The 15,873-nt window shown below is 39.5% G+C and overlaps 1 protein-coding gene across 1 annotated transcript in view; it reads right to left on the reverse strand.

Annotated features, from left to right (window-relative positions):
- The window catches only part of TSPAN3 (tetraspanin 3), a 29,562-nt gene extending 13,781 nt beyond the window's left edge, over positions 1–15,781 (reverse strand). Inside the window, exons 1-3 of the mRNA XM_030317631.1 lie at positions 15,596–15,781; positions 1,930–2,121; positions 1,636–1,710 (exon numbers count right to left, since the gene is read on the reverse strand). Coding sequence (XP_030173491.1) covers positions 1,636–1,710; positions 1,930–2,121; positions 15,596–15,658 — 330 coding nt within the window. The 5' untranslated portion in view covers positions 15,659–15,781. The remainder of the gene's footprint in view (positions 1–1,635; positions 1,711–1,929; positions 2,122–15,595) is intronic.
- Positions 15,782–15,873: the final 92 nt, after the last annotated feature.

The raw sequence follows: 15,873 nt of genomic DNA on the forward strand, positions 1-15,873 counted from the left end.
CAAAAATGTTTTAGTGATTGAGGCACCTGGGTGGCCCAGTTGGTTAAGCGTCTGACTCTTGATTCTGGCTCAGGTCACAATCTAACAGTTTGTGAGACAGAGCTTGAGTCTGACTTGGCACTGACAGCACAGAGCCTCCTGGGGATTCTTTCTCTCCCTCTTTCTCTGCCCCTCTCCCACTACACACACACTCTCTCTCTAAGTAATGAAACTGAAAAAAAAAAAGTTGTAGTGACTTGTTTTTACCAAGTCTCTTCAAATTATTCAATTTTCTTTTTTTCATGTACTCATTTTCTTAGACTTCATCAATATTTAATTAACCACACAATTACACTAACAAGTACTTGGGATTACACTTGTATCAGGCCTAACAGTTCTCAGTCAGACCTGGTTCCTTCCCCATGTTCTCTCACAGACCTTTCCTCTAACAGAATCCACGTATACTGAATTCCATCTTTGCATCTGCTTCTCACAAGACCCCAACTGACACAGCACATGATACATTGTAGAAAAAAAATTACTGTAGCAGAAAAATACTTTAAAACTGAAATAATCAAATAAGCTTACAGGAGACCTCCTGAGATCAGAATCCACATTAAACACAACCTTTTGACACCTATATAGGTAACTTCAATGGAAAGAACTATTCAGAAAAAAGAGCCTGAAACGTTGCAGTATTCTTAAACATAAAACAAAAGCTCAGTTCTCTAGTATGTACTCTTTATTAAGCCAGGAAACTGGACTTGTGTGTTCATTACATGTATTTTTTCTTTTCTTTTTTTTAAATTGAGGTATAATTGACATCTAACATTAGTTTCAGCATGATTCAATCTTTTTATATGGCAAAATGATCACAATAAGTCTAATTAACTCCTTTACCATACATAATTATAAAAAATTTTTATCGTGATGAGAGAACTTTTAAAAGTTACTCCCTTATCAACTTTCATATATGCATTACAGTATTATTAACTTAGTTGCCATGCTGTACATTACATCCCCATGACTGACTTACTTTATAACTGGAAGTTTATACCTTTTGACTCCCTTCACCCATTTCGCCAAAGCCCCCACATCTGGCAACCACCAATCTGTTCTGTATGCAATTTCTTTCTTTCTTTTTTTTAATGTTTATTTATTTCTGAGGGAGGGGCAGATAAAGGAGATGTGGACAAAAGAGCTGAAGCAGGCTCTGTGCTGACAGCAGCCAATCTGATGTGGGACTCGAACTCACAAACTGTGAGATCATGACTGCGCTGAAGTCAGATGCTCAAGTGACTGAGTCACCCAGGGCCTTCTCTCTGTGCAATTTCTAATTAACTTCAGATCTTTTTTAAGTTTATTCATTTATTTGGAGTGAGAGAGTGAGAAGGGGAGGGGCAGAGAGAGCAGGAGAGAGAATCCCAACACGGGGCTTGATCTCACAAACTGTGAGATGATGACCTGAGCAGAAATCAAGAGTTAGACACTTAACTGACTGAGTCACCCAGGTGCCCCAACTTTAGGTTTTTAAAGCAGTGACTAAACTGGAGTTAAGGCATAAGAAAATGTTTACTTTGATAAAATGAGTTTGTTCTATTTCACCCGAAACACTTAAACTGCCTTTTAAAACATGAACTAGAGTAGACAACATACCTTTGCTCTGTAAATGTATCCCAAAACCACTACAACAACTTCTGTGACAAAAACCAAAAGGAGGATGATGACAAACTGTAAGGAAGAAAACATTGTCAAAAATTAAATACAAATTTAAAAAACTGATAAAAAAACAGTTACCAGAGGTAACTGCTAGAAGACAAGTGCTAATTCTGTTCCAATTATAAGAGCCAAAGAGTCTATGGAATTTTATGTTCAATTCAAGCCAGTAACACAAATGAAATATTCCCACATATTATGATGACACATGCAGTCAATAAAGTGCTAACTTACTGTGGCAAGTCCGCAGCGGCTTTCTCGGATTGTGGCACAGCAGCCAATTAGCCCAATGATGAAAAGCAGGGCTCCTACAGCTATGATCACTACAGCAGGGATGAGAGTGTACACATCTTCAAAGAAGTGGTCATAGTCATCGTAAGTGATAAAGACATAGGCTCCCACATAGCATAAAATGCCAGCTGCCCCCTGTAGAAAACAAGATCAGAGCACTGGTAAAAGTCTCTAAGCTCTGATAGTAAAATGTTCCTACTATTTCTTAGTAGGTTATAATTTAATGAGATTTGCCATCACTTTTAAATCTACTTATACACCTTTTTACAGTGAAGCCAAAAGGTCTATTATTCATTAGTAAGAACATTTCTTTACTAAAGTTGAAAAGTTTCCCAAACACTACCTTCTTTTCAATAATTGATGGCTCAGTTAAGACCAAGAAATCATGAATACAATAAATAATACTGACAAAAATTACCCCCCAAACACACAACAAAGGCTTATTTCTAACTCAACTAAACCTCCACCACAGATCAGCGGGGTGGTGGGATACCCCTTTGCTCATTGTAGTTGCCCTCAACGAATGAAGAAATTATGCAGAAGTGGCAGAGCCAGGATTTGAACCCAGGCAATCTGACTCCAGAATCTGCATTTCTAACCTCTATCCACCCACTGGGAAAAAGAAAATATAATAATTGCTAGTAACCTTGATATCCATTTTCAAAAAGCTTACTGTCCCAAGTCAAGACTGTGAAACAGTAAAGTCAGAAAGCTCAGTTAGCTAAAGAACTTTGCAAACCCTTAGATTTGTTCTTTAGAATGGTGCTTCTCAAACTCTAAGATGAACAGGAATCACCTAAGGATCTTATTAAACTGCAGACTCTGATTCAGTAGGGCTGGGGCTGGGCATGGGACTCTGCATTTCCAAGTTCCCAGGTGATGCTGCTGGTTCTTGGACTAGACTTTGAATAATAAGGTTTTAGAGCACCTAAAGGGAAAGTGAATGTAGAAAGTCATGGAACAGAGATATGCCTTATTTCAGCTCTGCTCCAGATACCATTCTGCAATTGCAGAGTTTTACATGCATTCTCCTCTCTATTGTTATCCATTTTGCTATCATTGTGTACCTGCTCAATGCCTAATGCCACTTGCTTATATGGGAATGATCAAATGCAGTGTGAGGCTAAGTGTTAAAATATTTGGCGGAACGAGCTATAATTTGTAGAGCACTTTGAGACTTTCACAACAAAAGAATTATTTCACTATCCTTTAAAATTTAACACATAGGGGTGCCTGGTGGCTCAATGAGTTAGGCATCCAACTCTTGGTTTTGGCTCAGGTCATGATCTCACTGTTTTGTGAGTTTGAGCCCCACGTTGGACTCTGCACTGAGCGTGGAGCCTGCTTGGGATTCTCTCTCCCTCTCTCTGCCTCTCCCCACCCTCAAAGAAATAAACTTTAAAAAAAATTAACATATAAATCATTAACCTCCAAACTAGAAAATAGCCTTCTACAATGATACTAGAAATATCATGAACTCTCTCACATGAGAGAGTTTATTTATGTCTAGGGGACCCATTTAGCTTGGGCAAACCAGATCAAGACATTAGCTTGTTTAAAATCAGGATGAGGCAAATAAAATAAAGCCCCTGATGAACAAAGCTGCTCTTCCTTGCTACTCACCTCAGATTCCATTACCTTTCAAACACCCTGAGAGAAAAGTTATACCCAAATGTACCACATATTCTCACTTCTGTACCTCTCTGCTGCTCTCTTTGGAATGCCCTCTCCACATCTGCCTGAGAACTCCTTGTCCCCATTAAAATGCAAATTCTTGACCTTTTCAGTTTTTCAGGCTGGATTAGGTGCCCTTTATCCACTCACCCCCTACATGGCTCTAAAAGCATTTATTACAGCTGTTGCAACTACATTTATCTCAGCGCACGCGCGCGCGCGCGCACACACACACACACACACACACACACACACACACACCCTTATTATAACTACAGGTCTCAGTATACCTTTAGGGCACAAACTTTGCTCATCTGTGTTTTAGCCCTGTAACACCACCCAGCACCTAAAACGGTGTTTGGCACAATCAGTCAACATTTATTGAGTACAATTCATTTCATCCTTTCCCTTGAAATCACACCCCTGCCCCATTTTTATCATTAGCTTTGGTGATTTTTTTTCTCTTCAGCCTAATATGTATAGTGTTCAGTTCACTATTCAAACATGATTTGGCAACTTAATCTAGCTTACTAAATTCCTGATGGCCGTCACATCTGGAATAGATTAGTTTATAAATGCTGCACTTAGAGCAACCATGCCTATTCAAAAGTTCTCAGAGTTCACTGACATAGTTAATCTGGGGGTATATTATTATGGGATGAAGGCAGGTATAGGGAAGGGAAAAGAAGAAAAGTAGCTTAACTAATGACAGAAGTACATGGACTACTGAACATTCTTACCAAATACTACTTTTTCTTTGGTATAAAAAAACTATATATCTGCAATATAGAAACACACACATGTATGTATACACATATTTTGCTAAATACTTTCAGTGTTCAACTGATTTAGAAGAAATCCTAAATACAAATTAATCAAATTGTGTGCAATTTGTCTTCACTAGTCATCTTTCCATCCTTTGGATTCTTAGCTTTTCTTACACTAAAAGGCAATATTTATTTCTTAAAAGGCTTAATTAAAATAAACACAATGGGGCGCCTGGATGGCTCAGTCAATTAAGCTACTCTTGATTTTGGCTCAGGTCATCATCTCAAAAGTTCCTGAGTTCAAGCCCCACATTGGGTTCCACACTGACCTGCTTAGGATTCTCCTTCTCCCCCTCTCTCTTTGCCCCTGCCCTGCTTGTGTGCATGCTCTCTCTCTCTCTCTCCCTTCCTTCATCTCAAAATAAATAAAACTTAAAAAGTAAAAAATAAGTAAAAAAAAAAAAAACCTCCATTTTGAGCTTCTAATAAATGAAATTTTAGTCTACAGAAATATGAGTGAAAACAAGATAAAACTGGAAAATATATGTACTCAGCAATTAATCTGAAGCACAGACACTGAAATACTTGCATTTTAAATACAAAATGATGAGTTTTCCACCTGAAGAGACTCACACTTGGTGCTGCCTGGGAATGGGCCAAGGGAAATGCTTCCTGTGCTGCTACCTTTCACCCAGACTGAAGCACTCAACTGAAAGTGAGACTCTGAGGAAGCAGAAAAACAAACCAACAGCAGATACAACCAGACATGTAACAAATGCGATGGAAGGCTAGCAGGAGATGCCATTTGTAAGGCTGCCTGTTTTTTTTCCTAATAGACTTGAGAGCAGTATATTTTCCCAAGCTGCAAACCAGTCAACATCCAATTCACACAGCAGAGCTGAGAACATAACAGAACTCTATTTTGAACACATAGTGGGAAACAACTTACTAGTTACACACCAAAGCAGAAACTGTGATTGCTGATATGAGAGCATATAAATCACATGACTTGGAAACACAGGCTTGTTTCCTAAATAGAAGACAACTTCAAAATTTTCTTTTAATGACATCTGTATAGGGTCTATATCTTAAGTTGCATAATAAACAACTTTATGAGGGGTGCCCGGGTGGCTCAGTTAGTTTAAGTGTGCAACTTCTGATTTCAGCTCAGGTCATGATCTTGCTATCATGAGATTGAGCCCTGTGTCAGGCTTACACTGAACGTGGAGCTGCTTGAGATTCTCTCTCTCCCTCTGTCCCTCCCCCACTCACACTCTTTCACTCTCTCAAAAATAAAACTTAAAAAAATAAAATGGAGAAAATTCAAAGAATAAATAAACTTATGAAATGACAAGTTTCTTTAAAAATATAGGGTAGGTGTCCTAACAATAGATGAAGACCTAAAAACAACAATAAGAAACTTCTTTAATGACATCTAACCATCAGTATGAAAGACATAGGTAGAGTTGTATGGTAAATGGAGGGGAAGCAATAAATAATTCTGAACTAGTATGCATAGGGACTTTGTTGTCACACATGTTTAATATAGGAGTTATGGCTATTAGAAAGGTTAAAAGGTGAGCTGGGTTAAATCCTGCTTTTGAAGGGTCAGGATGGGATTGGGATCTATCAAAGGATCAGGACTTTGCCAGCAAAGCAGCTGCAGAGGGGGAGGAGGTACAATAGAAAAGGAGATGAAATGTAGAACTTGGAAGCAACTGCACTGCACTGCTTTAGTCACCGCTGAAAAAAATCTGAGCTTATAAGGAGGATTTGTGCCAGGACAGTATACTAAAAATATTCATCCTTTTTACAAATAAGTGAAGGGAAATTTAAAGGAAAGGCTGAGGGTTGAAACTACCAAAAGAATAATTTTTTACCTTTTAAAAAACGGATGCCCTAAATTAAGTCACAGAATTTTAAAATTTTAGGAGAGCCAGTGTTTTTCCACACCAAGCTGTTCCTCTAAAAAATAAAACTATCTTGCTATAAAATTTTGGGGGGTTCCAAAAATATGGTATTCATTTTATCCTTTAACCCTTCCACTACATACACACAAATGTAAAATATCTTCTAAAGTAAAAAAAATTCATTCTTATACAAGATTGTTTTTTCTATAGTTTAGACACTACATAAACTATAGTTGTCTATAGTTTATAGTTGTTTTGGGTTTTTGTTTTTTTGTACTTTTCAAATCCTCTGTGAAAGAAACAGCTGATGAAATGCTGAAATACACAAAACTACTAAATTCTTTAATTTCCTAAGGAAGAAGGAATATGAAACAAAAGGGGGCACATGAACTACAGGGAAGCTTGATACTGGAATGTGGGCACTATTAAAAACCAAACAGACTTATTACAAGCTAGGAGATAACAGCTCTGCTGTGAAAAGTGTACCTGTATGGAAGTTCAGAAGCGTGAAGGCGAAAGCATCCCATAGAACATTTGGGGGAGGATAAAGCAAAGAAGAATACAAGTGATTTTCTTATAGTGCTGTAAGTCATGGATTCATGTCTAGAAGTGGCAAGAATCAAGACGGTGTAAAGATGAGGGACCATATGAGATCACTCAGCTAAAATCACAATGTTTGACAAGTTCTTGTCTGTCTTCGTCAACTCCTCCTTCAGACTAATTTTTGCCTCAAAGAATCAACTGTTAAAGTAAAAGTGATTGGAATGTTGGGAGAAAACAGTCAAGAAAAGGAAAGGGGTAAACCACTGTGTTCTCCAGACTTTGTAAGAGAACAGATTTCAAAAAAAGAAGCAGAGGGTGAAAATACCAGCAGAAATCCATCTTATGTACATCTTTTAACATTTAATTCAGTTTCCTGTACAGTCATACTAATTTTTATGTACCATACTTCTCTCTTGCAAGGAATCTACTGGTAATTCTGCACAGGGTATTTCTGAAAGCTTCCCCAAACTCCAGTTTTGTGCCATTACAAGTGTCTTAAAATCACCTTAAATCTTTTAACATTCTACATACCATAATATTCTCTAGTCCAGACATGTTTTGTTTCAACTCTTACTCTGATAAAATACTTCATAGCATTAAACACAATTACTCCTTTACTAACTCCAATGCCTGTATATGTCGTTTACTTTCTTATCAACTTTCAAGAAAAAAAAGACTACTCCAAAGATTTCAAATCCTGTTTCAGAAATTACATCTACTCTCACCAAGACTTTCTGAAGCTATGAAAATAATTACATCATTGTCTAACAAATTGGTCAATAATAAAGCCAAGCAGTATTCAAACGTAATTTTTTAATGAATGCACAAGTGAGGGAGGGGCAGAGACAGACAGATAGACAGGCAGAGGACCAGAAGTGGGCTTCGCACCTACAGCAGAGAGCCCTATGTGGGGCCCAAACCCACAAACTGTGGGATCACAACCCGTGCTCAAGTCAGATGCTTAACCAACTGAGCCACTCAGGTGCCCTAAGCCAAGCAGTATTCAAAGAAGTGTGAGGGTACAGAGAAAAGAACTGGAGTAAAAATTAATACAGAATAATCTTTTTAGAAAGCAATCTGGCAACACATACCAACCTCAGTATTTATGCTTTCATACCTATTTTTTTTTTCTAAAGGTTTTATTTAGAGAGACACACAGAGAAAGAGAGAGAGAGAGAGAGAGAGAGAGAGAGAAACAGACAGACAGAACCAGTGGGAGAGGGGCAGAGAGACAGAATCCCAAGCACTAACAGTGCGGTGCCCAATGCAGGGCTTGAACTCACAAACCCTGAGATAATGACCTGAGCCAAAGTCAGACGCTTAACTGACTGAGCCACCCAGGCACCCTGCTTTCATACCACTTAATTCCACTTTTAGGAACCTATCCTGAAGAAAATAAGTCAGATAGAAACAAAGATTTATATGGAAGAAGGTATGTTCATCAAAATGTTATAATACTGTAACAAAATTATAGCAAAAACAAAAGAAAAAGAAAAAACCCTGGCATCTAGAGGCATACTTGGCATTATAGCCTTTACATATTTTGTTAAAGCATAATTTAATAATATACTTGTGTTGTGGTAGGGGGAAAACATGTATCACATACAGACATTTAAAAAACACACTAAAGGGGCGCCTGGGTGGCGCAGTCAGTTGAGCGTCCGACTTCAGCCAGGTCACGGTCTCGCGGTCTGTGAGTTCGAGCCCCACGTCAGGCTCTGGGCTGATGGCTCAGAGCCTGGAGCCTGTTTCTGATTCTGTGTCTCCCTCGCTCTCTGCCCCTCCCCCGTTCATGCTCTGTCTCTCTCTGTCCCAAAAATAAATAAACGTTGAAAAAAAAAAAAAAAACACACTAAAATATTGTTTGTCTCTGCATGTGAAATTATGGTGATGTTAGTTTGTTTTAAAATACTTTTAGGGTCTTCTTTAAAAAGCAAATATATTATTTATAATAAAAAAAGTAAAATATTTAAAATTATATCTGAAATTGAGACTGTTGTTCCCTCACAAATGAATTCCACCAACATGAAACATGAATCTCTTCAACCCCAAATACTTTAAGCACTTCTGCCAATCTCCCCTGTTTATCACTTTTCTCTGGTCTCCTGGCTTTGACTCATTTTCAGATGTTTTCTGATTATCTAACACATTATTCTTTTTTCGCCCCATAAATATCACCTTTCAAGGAGACCAAGTAAAAAATATTCCTACTTAGGGTCGCAAAGTTTTGACAGTAAGCCACTCCTGTCATCATTATCTATGTCACTGCCATTATTATTTAAAAAAAAAAAAATTTTTTTTTTTTAGTTTATTTTTTGAGAGAAGGAGAGGGAGACAGAGGAGAGGGAGAGAGAGCAGGAGAGGGCAGAGAGGGAGAGCAAGAATCCCAAGCAAGCTCCGCACTTGAGTCCCCCAGATGTGGGACTCAAACTCACGAACCATGAGATCATGACTTGAGCCGAAATCAAGAGTCAGATGCTTAACCAACTGAGCTACTGGAGCCCTGTCATTTATTCTTAAAGAAAAAATATTTTAATCCTTTTACACCGCTATAACTTTGATGATATTCCAGGGGTCATGTTCCTCAATTCTGCCTTATTTTTACTTTTTCTGTATTCAGTTTTTTATGTCACTGTTTATCTAGTTTAACAAAGTTGTTCACTTAATCCAATTATACCTACCAGTTAAAAAGACCCAAAAGTTTGGGTGGCAATGAAACTGGAGATCAACCAATTGCCAAAACCAAATTATTTTAACAGCATGGAAACGCTGTTTTCAGATTGTAGTGCTCTAAGGGTCATCTGAGAAGCATGGAATTTAAACATGCACTTTTTTCCTAAGATCTTCTGTCCCCATAACCTCCTCTGACTATAAAAAGTGTCAGTTATTACTACAGGAGCCTGGGATGCATAAACTTTATAGTTTGTCCATCTTAATCAGCAGTAGCAACAATGTAAAATACAATATGCTGGCATTTACTACAAACCACCTTTAGAAAATTAAAAACAAATATATAAACACAAGTAATTTTTCTCCTCTACCAATTCTACCAAAATATTAAGGTAGGGGAAGGAGAAGAAATAAAGACTTGAGACTATCCATGAGTTATCTGAGGGGGAGACGGGGAAAGTGCGCCTAGAAATTAAATTCAATAAAGTATTAGATGATTTTGCCTGTCTGCTCCCTCTCCCCATGGGCTGTTACAGAATAGGGACTATGCCTTTTTTGCCTTTTATATTTCTCAGAAACAAGTATAGACATTCAACAAGCATTTATGAGTGAAGTAAAGCACAGATATTCAACAAGCATTTGTGAATGAATGATTCTTAGGGTATACCTGTCTGGTGCAAGTATAAATTTTATAGAATAAATTTTCTGCAAAAATCCCAATCCAAACTGGGTCTTATGGAATAAAATTCATGAAAATATTTCAATGCATGATAAATACTCTAAAAAGCAAATAAGTATCCAACTAAAGACAGCTTTCCTGCTATGGTCACCTGGCTGATTCCAAGTTCCCAATGCTGAGTTCTTTCAGTCAATGATTACTCAGAGCCACAAGGCACTTGATCAGTGGACAGATGACTGAAAATGAAATAATATGACTGGAAACATTCAATTTCATAACTGCCAAAAACAAGGTAAGAAATAGATCTATTATGTACCATGACTTGCTTACTGACAAAGTCAGCTTTTCTTCTATAGTGAACTGAAAAACAATTATGGGGAAAAAAATCTGTTAGCTGAAGGTGTGTTCCAATGACATACTCTTTGTTAGAGCAGTCATTCATGATGACAGAAATACAGGAAACAGAGAAGCAAATTCCGGGATGTCTGATGAAAGTTCCAGTTTAAAAGAATCACATTCCCAACTCAAACGTGTAAGATGTGCTGGAAAACACAAAATATGTATAAGGAGATTTCTGACAGGAAGTGTTCCTTGAAATATTTCATTATACATTTTTTTTATTTTTCTTAATTTATTATTATTTTTTAAATGTTTATTTTTTTTTAATTATTTTGGGGCGCCTGGGTGGCTCAGTCGGTTAAGCGTCCAACTTGATTTCGGCTCAGGTCATGATCTCGTGGTTCATGAGTTCGAGCCCCGCATCAGGCTCTGTGCTGACAGCTCAGAGCCTGGAGCCTGCTTTGGATTCTGTGTCTCCCTCTCTCTCCGTTCCTCACCCCTGCTCATGCTCTGCCTCTATCTGTCTTTCAAAAATAAATAAATGTTTAAAAAATTTTTTAAAAAATACATTTTTTTAAATATTCATTTTTGAGAGAGAGAGAGAGCAAACAGGGGAGGAACAAGAGAGCTTCAGAATCTGAAGTAGGCTCCAGGCGCTGAGCTGTCAGCACAGAGCCCAATGTGGGGCTTGAATTCACAAACCACGAGTTCATGCCCTGGGCCGAAGCTGGATGCTCTACTGACTGAGCCACCCAGGCACCCTTTAAATGTTTATTTTTGAAAGAGAGAGAGACAGACACAGAGCACGAGTAGGGGAGGGGCAGAAAAAGAGGGAGACACAGAATCCAAAGCAGGCTCCAGGCTCTGAGCTGTCAGCACAGAGCCCAACTCGGGGCTCGAACCCATGAACTGAGAGATCATGACCTGAGCCAAAGTCAGATGCTTAACCAACTGAGCCACCCAGGTGCCCCTATTTTTTTTTTTTTAACAAAAGCATGAATACTATAGTTGAAGCTTCTTTTGGTAATCTGAAGATACCAAGTATATTTTTGCCACAAGGCCTACAGGCTATTCCCTGTCTTGAATGCCCTCATCTTCTCCAAATCATGCCCAAATCGGTGCCTCCTTGTATTCCAGAGTTCACATCTTTGGAGAAGCCTTCTTTGCCAACCTAAGGCAGCCATTCATTCACTCACTCTATGATATGACCTTGTTTTAACTGTCTGCATAATGCACCACTATCTGATATTTTTCTTGCTTACTTTTGCTTGCTCCACTAGAAAGTTAGTTCTGTAAGAACAAGACCTTCCCTGTCTTTTCCATCGTTTTATCAATAATACAAGCATAAACTAGGTGCTCAAGTATTTGTGCTGTATTTGTTTAACAAAGCAATTTTCTTTAACTACATATATTCAGATAGAAGTGCGGTATGAAAAGATTTTTTTAAAGATAAATATTAAAGGTTATATGTGGCTTTCAAATATGATTTGTATGTATAGGGTACTTCATATAAGTGAACGATGATTAGTGAAGGTGCCACATTCTGGAGTTCTTTCTAAAGACACTTAAAAAGTTATCTGACTTTCATGTAGTATTTCCTACCCCCATAGGTATTTAGTGTTACTATCACCTCTCATATAGATGAAAAACAAAAGTCTAAATAGATATGCCACATTATAAATTCTATAAGCATGGACAAAGTTTTCTCTTGCAGTCAATATAATACCTAAGACACATCAGCAAAATAAATACTAGCCAGTTGGTTTTTTCTTATAGGGTAGAAAAAGTAAAGGCAATTTGTGTAATATGGAACTTGACTGAGTACTCAATTAACTTACGAGAATAAAACCTGAAAATTAAAAAGTACTGATTTAAAGTTTTAGATGAGACCTCTGGGTCACAGCAAATGACCCACCAAATTAAGAATCCTTTCTGATCTTGGTACAAGGGTGCAGTTAATAGAAGAGGCTAATGACTATTCCAACAGTCTTCAAAATTTAGTAATGTACCTCAAACACTCCTGTCTTCCATAAATTATCATGGTCTAGCACTAATAAACTTACATTTAAAGCTATGCCACTCCAAAAGGTAGAGATTCAAGTTGTACATCTGATTTCACTTGTCCCAAATTATCTTTCAAGCCTTAACATTCTGGAATTTGGTAAGGAACTCTCTAGTTCCAATAAGGCAACCATTAGGACTTTAGAAACGACCGTTTGTGCCTTTTCAGAGTTAATATTCTTAGACCACACCATCCAAAAGAATCCAGGTCAAGTCCACATTAACAATTTTGACTGGCAGGTCATGTAGTGCCAAGGCTAAGTATTTCAGGTACGTATCTATTTCCACAGCTCATTGAACAAACTGCCAACTAAAACAGGATATCAAGATATTAAAAGGTATAAAGATCTTGCCAAAGCAATTAATCCAGTCAGCCATTATCACAAGCAGCCATTACCATCTGATAGTGAGGAACTAGTGCAACACAGCTAATATAGTCTTCACAAAGTTGCTCCAGGGAACCTAGATAAACTTTTGATATGCTCTATGCAGGGAATGTTTATTCTTCCACGTATGCGGCATTAAAAGGAGGGAGGGGCCATTATATAAGAATACACTTATTAGAACTGAAGAATGCATTACATTCTCAGGAGGGACCAGTTAACATCTGTTTTATGTACTTCCTCATAATGACCTAATTTTTTAAACTGACAAGTCAGTGTAGTTTACATGAAAGTACTGGCTCTAACCAAGGTTAAAATTAGTATGGTTTAGAGAAAGTGACTTTAACTTGGCTAAGGAGTTCCTTCCCCTTTCCAAATCTTTTAAAATCACATTTTGCTCTAACATCACAGGCTCTAGATAATAATACAACCTGGGATTGAACACAGGCTCTGCCACACCTTGGGTGTGCAACTTCGCCTCAGTAAACCATAAAGTCTGCATCTGTAAAATATGCATAAGAATATTTACTGTCAGATAGGGTTGCTGTGAGGACACAGACTGTAAAGTGCTCAGCACACTGCCTGGGTATAAATACTAAAATCTTAGTTATCATTACGAGCATCATCAGATTCCAACAGTTTGTCCCTAAACTGTTAGGTGGGAGACATGTCTAATACTGTTTCCTCATTAGTTATGTTCCACTAATCCTGCTCTAAGCCACATTTCCCACCCCTGACCCTGCATGTCTGTTTAACTTATTACTGCTCACAAAAGCTTTACTATCCTACTAACCCAGAAAAAGGGTATTTTTACTACACAGTATGACTTTAGTCTTGGCAATAACCCACTATGACAAGCACAAGTGAAGTTCGGTATGACCTTTCTCCACAGAAGTACCAGTAGTAGATACACAATTTCCAAAGATTCATGAGCACTTAGAATTAACTGATATTTTACAGTAAACGAAAAATTAATTAAAGAAAATGGCTCCTATATGTTTAATATTTTGTTACATTAATGATTCCAGTCCCTGAGACTGAATAGCATAGAATTCATTTGATAGTTTACTCTTCAAAGTCAAATAGCTATGCCCATAAAAATCCCAAGAAACTGTAAAGGATACAAAGCCAAGTCTCTACCTAAGTACCTTATTATCTAATTGAGTGTTTCTCATTTGAGGATCACTGAAATATTCTTTTACCTTTTAAAAAGGCTGGTAACTCAAACTAAAGTATGAGAAATACTGTTCTAATTAGAAAAGATCATAGAAATCCCAATGTCATATGTGTGATTTTGAACAGGTATTATTGGGACTCTTTCCATCACACCAGAAATACCCTAAAAGACTCTATGGCAGTAAGAGTGTGTAGTAAATGCCTTATTATATAGAATTATCCTTTTATGCTACAGGGGTTGGGATATGAAACGCTTCATCCTTTGTTGCGGGGGGGGGGGGGGGGGGAGGGGCGGGGCGCGGTGGTAAGGAGGTAAGGATTCCTTCCAAATTAGGTGTGCGTGAGAAGGAGCAGTTGAATGGGGACACACAAAAGCAAAGTATGAACATTCAAGGAATGTCTGGGGACTGGACAGCAAGAACCTGGCCAGTCATGAGGAAGGAAAGGTGACTGAGGACTTCAGCTGCAACACCAAGAGGAGGCTGAACCTTATTCTACTGCTGAAGATTTCGGGCTGGATTTTGTTTCTTAAAGAAAACGATGTAAGGGAAGAAATGCTTACTATTCATCCGGGTGCAAGGTCCAGATGGACTAGAGGGTGGAGAATGATAGGAACAACACCGGTTATTACAAGTCCCTGGTGAGATAAGAAACCGAACTAAGATGAACTAAGTGGTTATAAACACTCCTTTCTTCGGGGGCGTGTCCAAAAAAATTCACAAGCCACCTTTTATTGAAAGTGAACTCATCGCTTTCAAAATCTTTTGACATCCGAATCCTATTTCACCAAGGTTTATAATCTCAGGTTACTCACGCCCAATGACCAAACAAGTATAATGATTTTCCCGGGCAAAGAATTATTTGGCTTAATAAGTTGAAACCTTTCAGTTTTCTGGGCTGGTAACCAAATAACAAGTTCTAGATACACAAAGAACTGGAAGTCAAAATCCCTCAGCCCTGTGCCGCTAGCGTCCCCGCGTCGCTGCACCGTTTGCTCACACGCTTCAGGACTGCCACTGGAGCTGCGGGGGCTCCGGGCCCTGACAAAGAAAGAGGAGCCTGACCCTTTGGGGAATATCCTATTTCAAGCCTGGTGTCCTGAAAGAATCTGCATTGAGAGCTCTCGGACGAGCAGGCTGTTCCAGGGGAAGGGCCGGAAGGGGGGGGGGCGGTGTCGGCCCAGCCTCACTGCGCGGAGCCAGCCGGTCGGGGACTCAAGAAGCTCAATCGCGAAGGCCGCCCGAGGGCTTCCCTTCACCGCCCTCTACGCCCGGGGCCTCCGTCCCAGCCCGCGAGGGGCCTCGCCGCAGGGCCCCGTCGCCGCCGGGCCCTGGGGCGCCTCAGACGAGGCCTCCCCTCACCCGCGCCGCCGGCCCCTCGCCCTTCCCGCCCGGCGACCCCGCTCACCCAGAAGATGAGGTTAAGAAACACCAGCACGGTCTTGGAGGAGGTGATGCCGCACTGGCCCATGGTACCGGCGCCCCACTGGGGCCCTGCTCAGCGAGCGGGATGCGCTCACCGAGCGAGGCGGCAATGGCGACGGCGCCTCTCCGCTGGGAACTGCACGGCCTGCGCGGCGCTCACCGCAGCCCCCAGTGCCGTCGCGCAGCCCCGGCCCCAGCAAGCACCTCGCTTCTTCGCGCAGCCTCCGCAGATCCCCGAGCTCCCCGAGCTCCCCGCGCCGC

This window comes from Lynx canadensis, chromosome B3 (assembly GCF_007474595.2).
Source record: "Lynx canadensis isolate LIC74 chromosome B3, mLynCan4.pri.v2, whole genome shotgun sequence".
Taxonomy (NCBI): Eukaryota; Metazoa; Chordata; class Mammalia; order Carnivora; family Felidae; genus Lynx; species Lynx canadensis.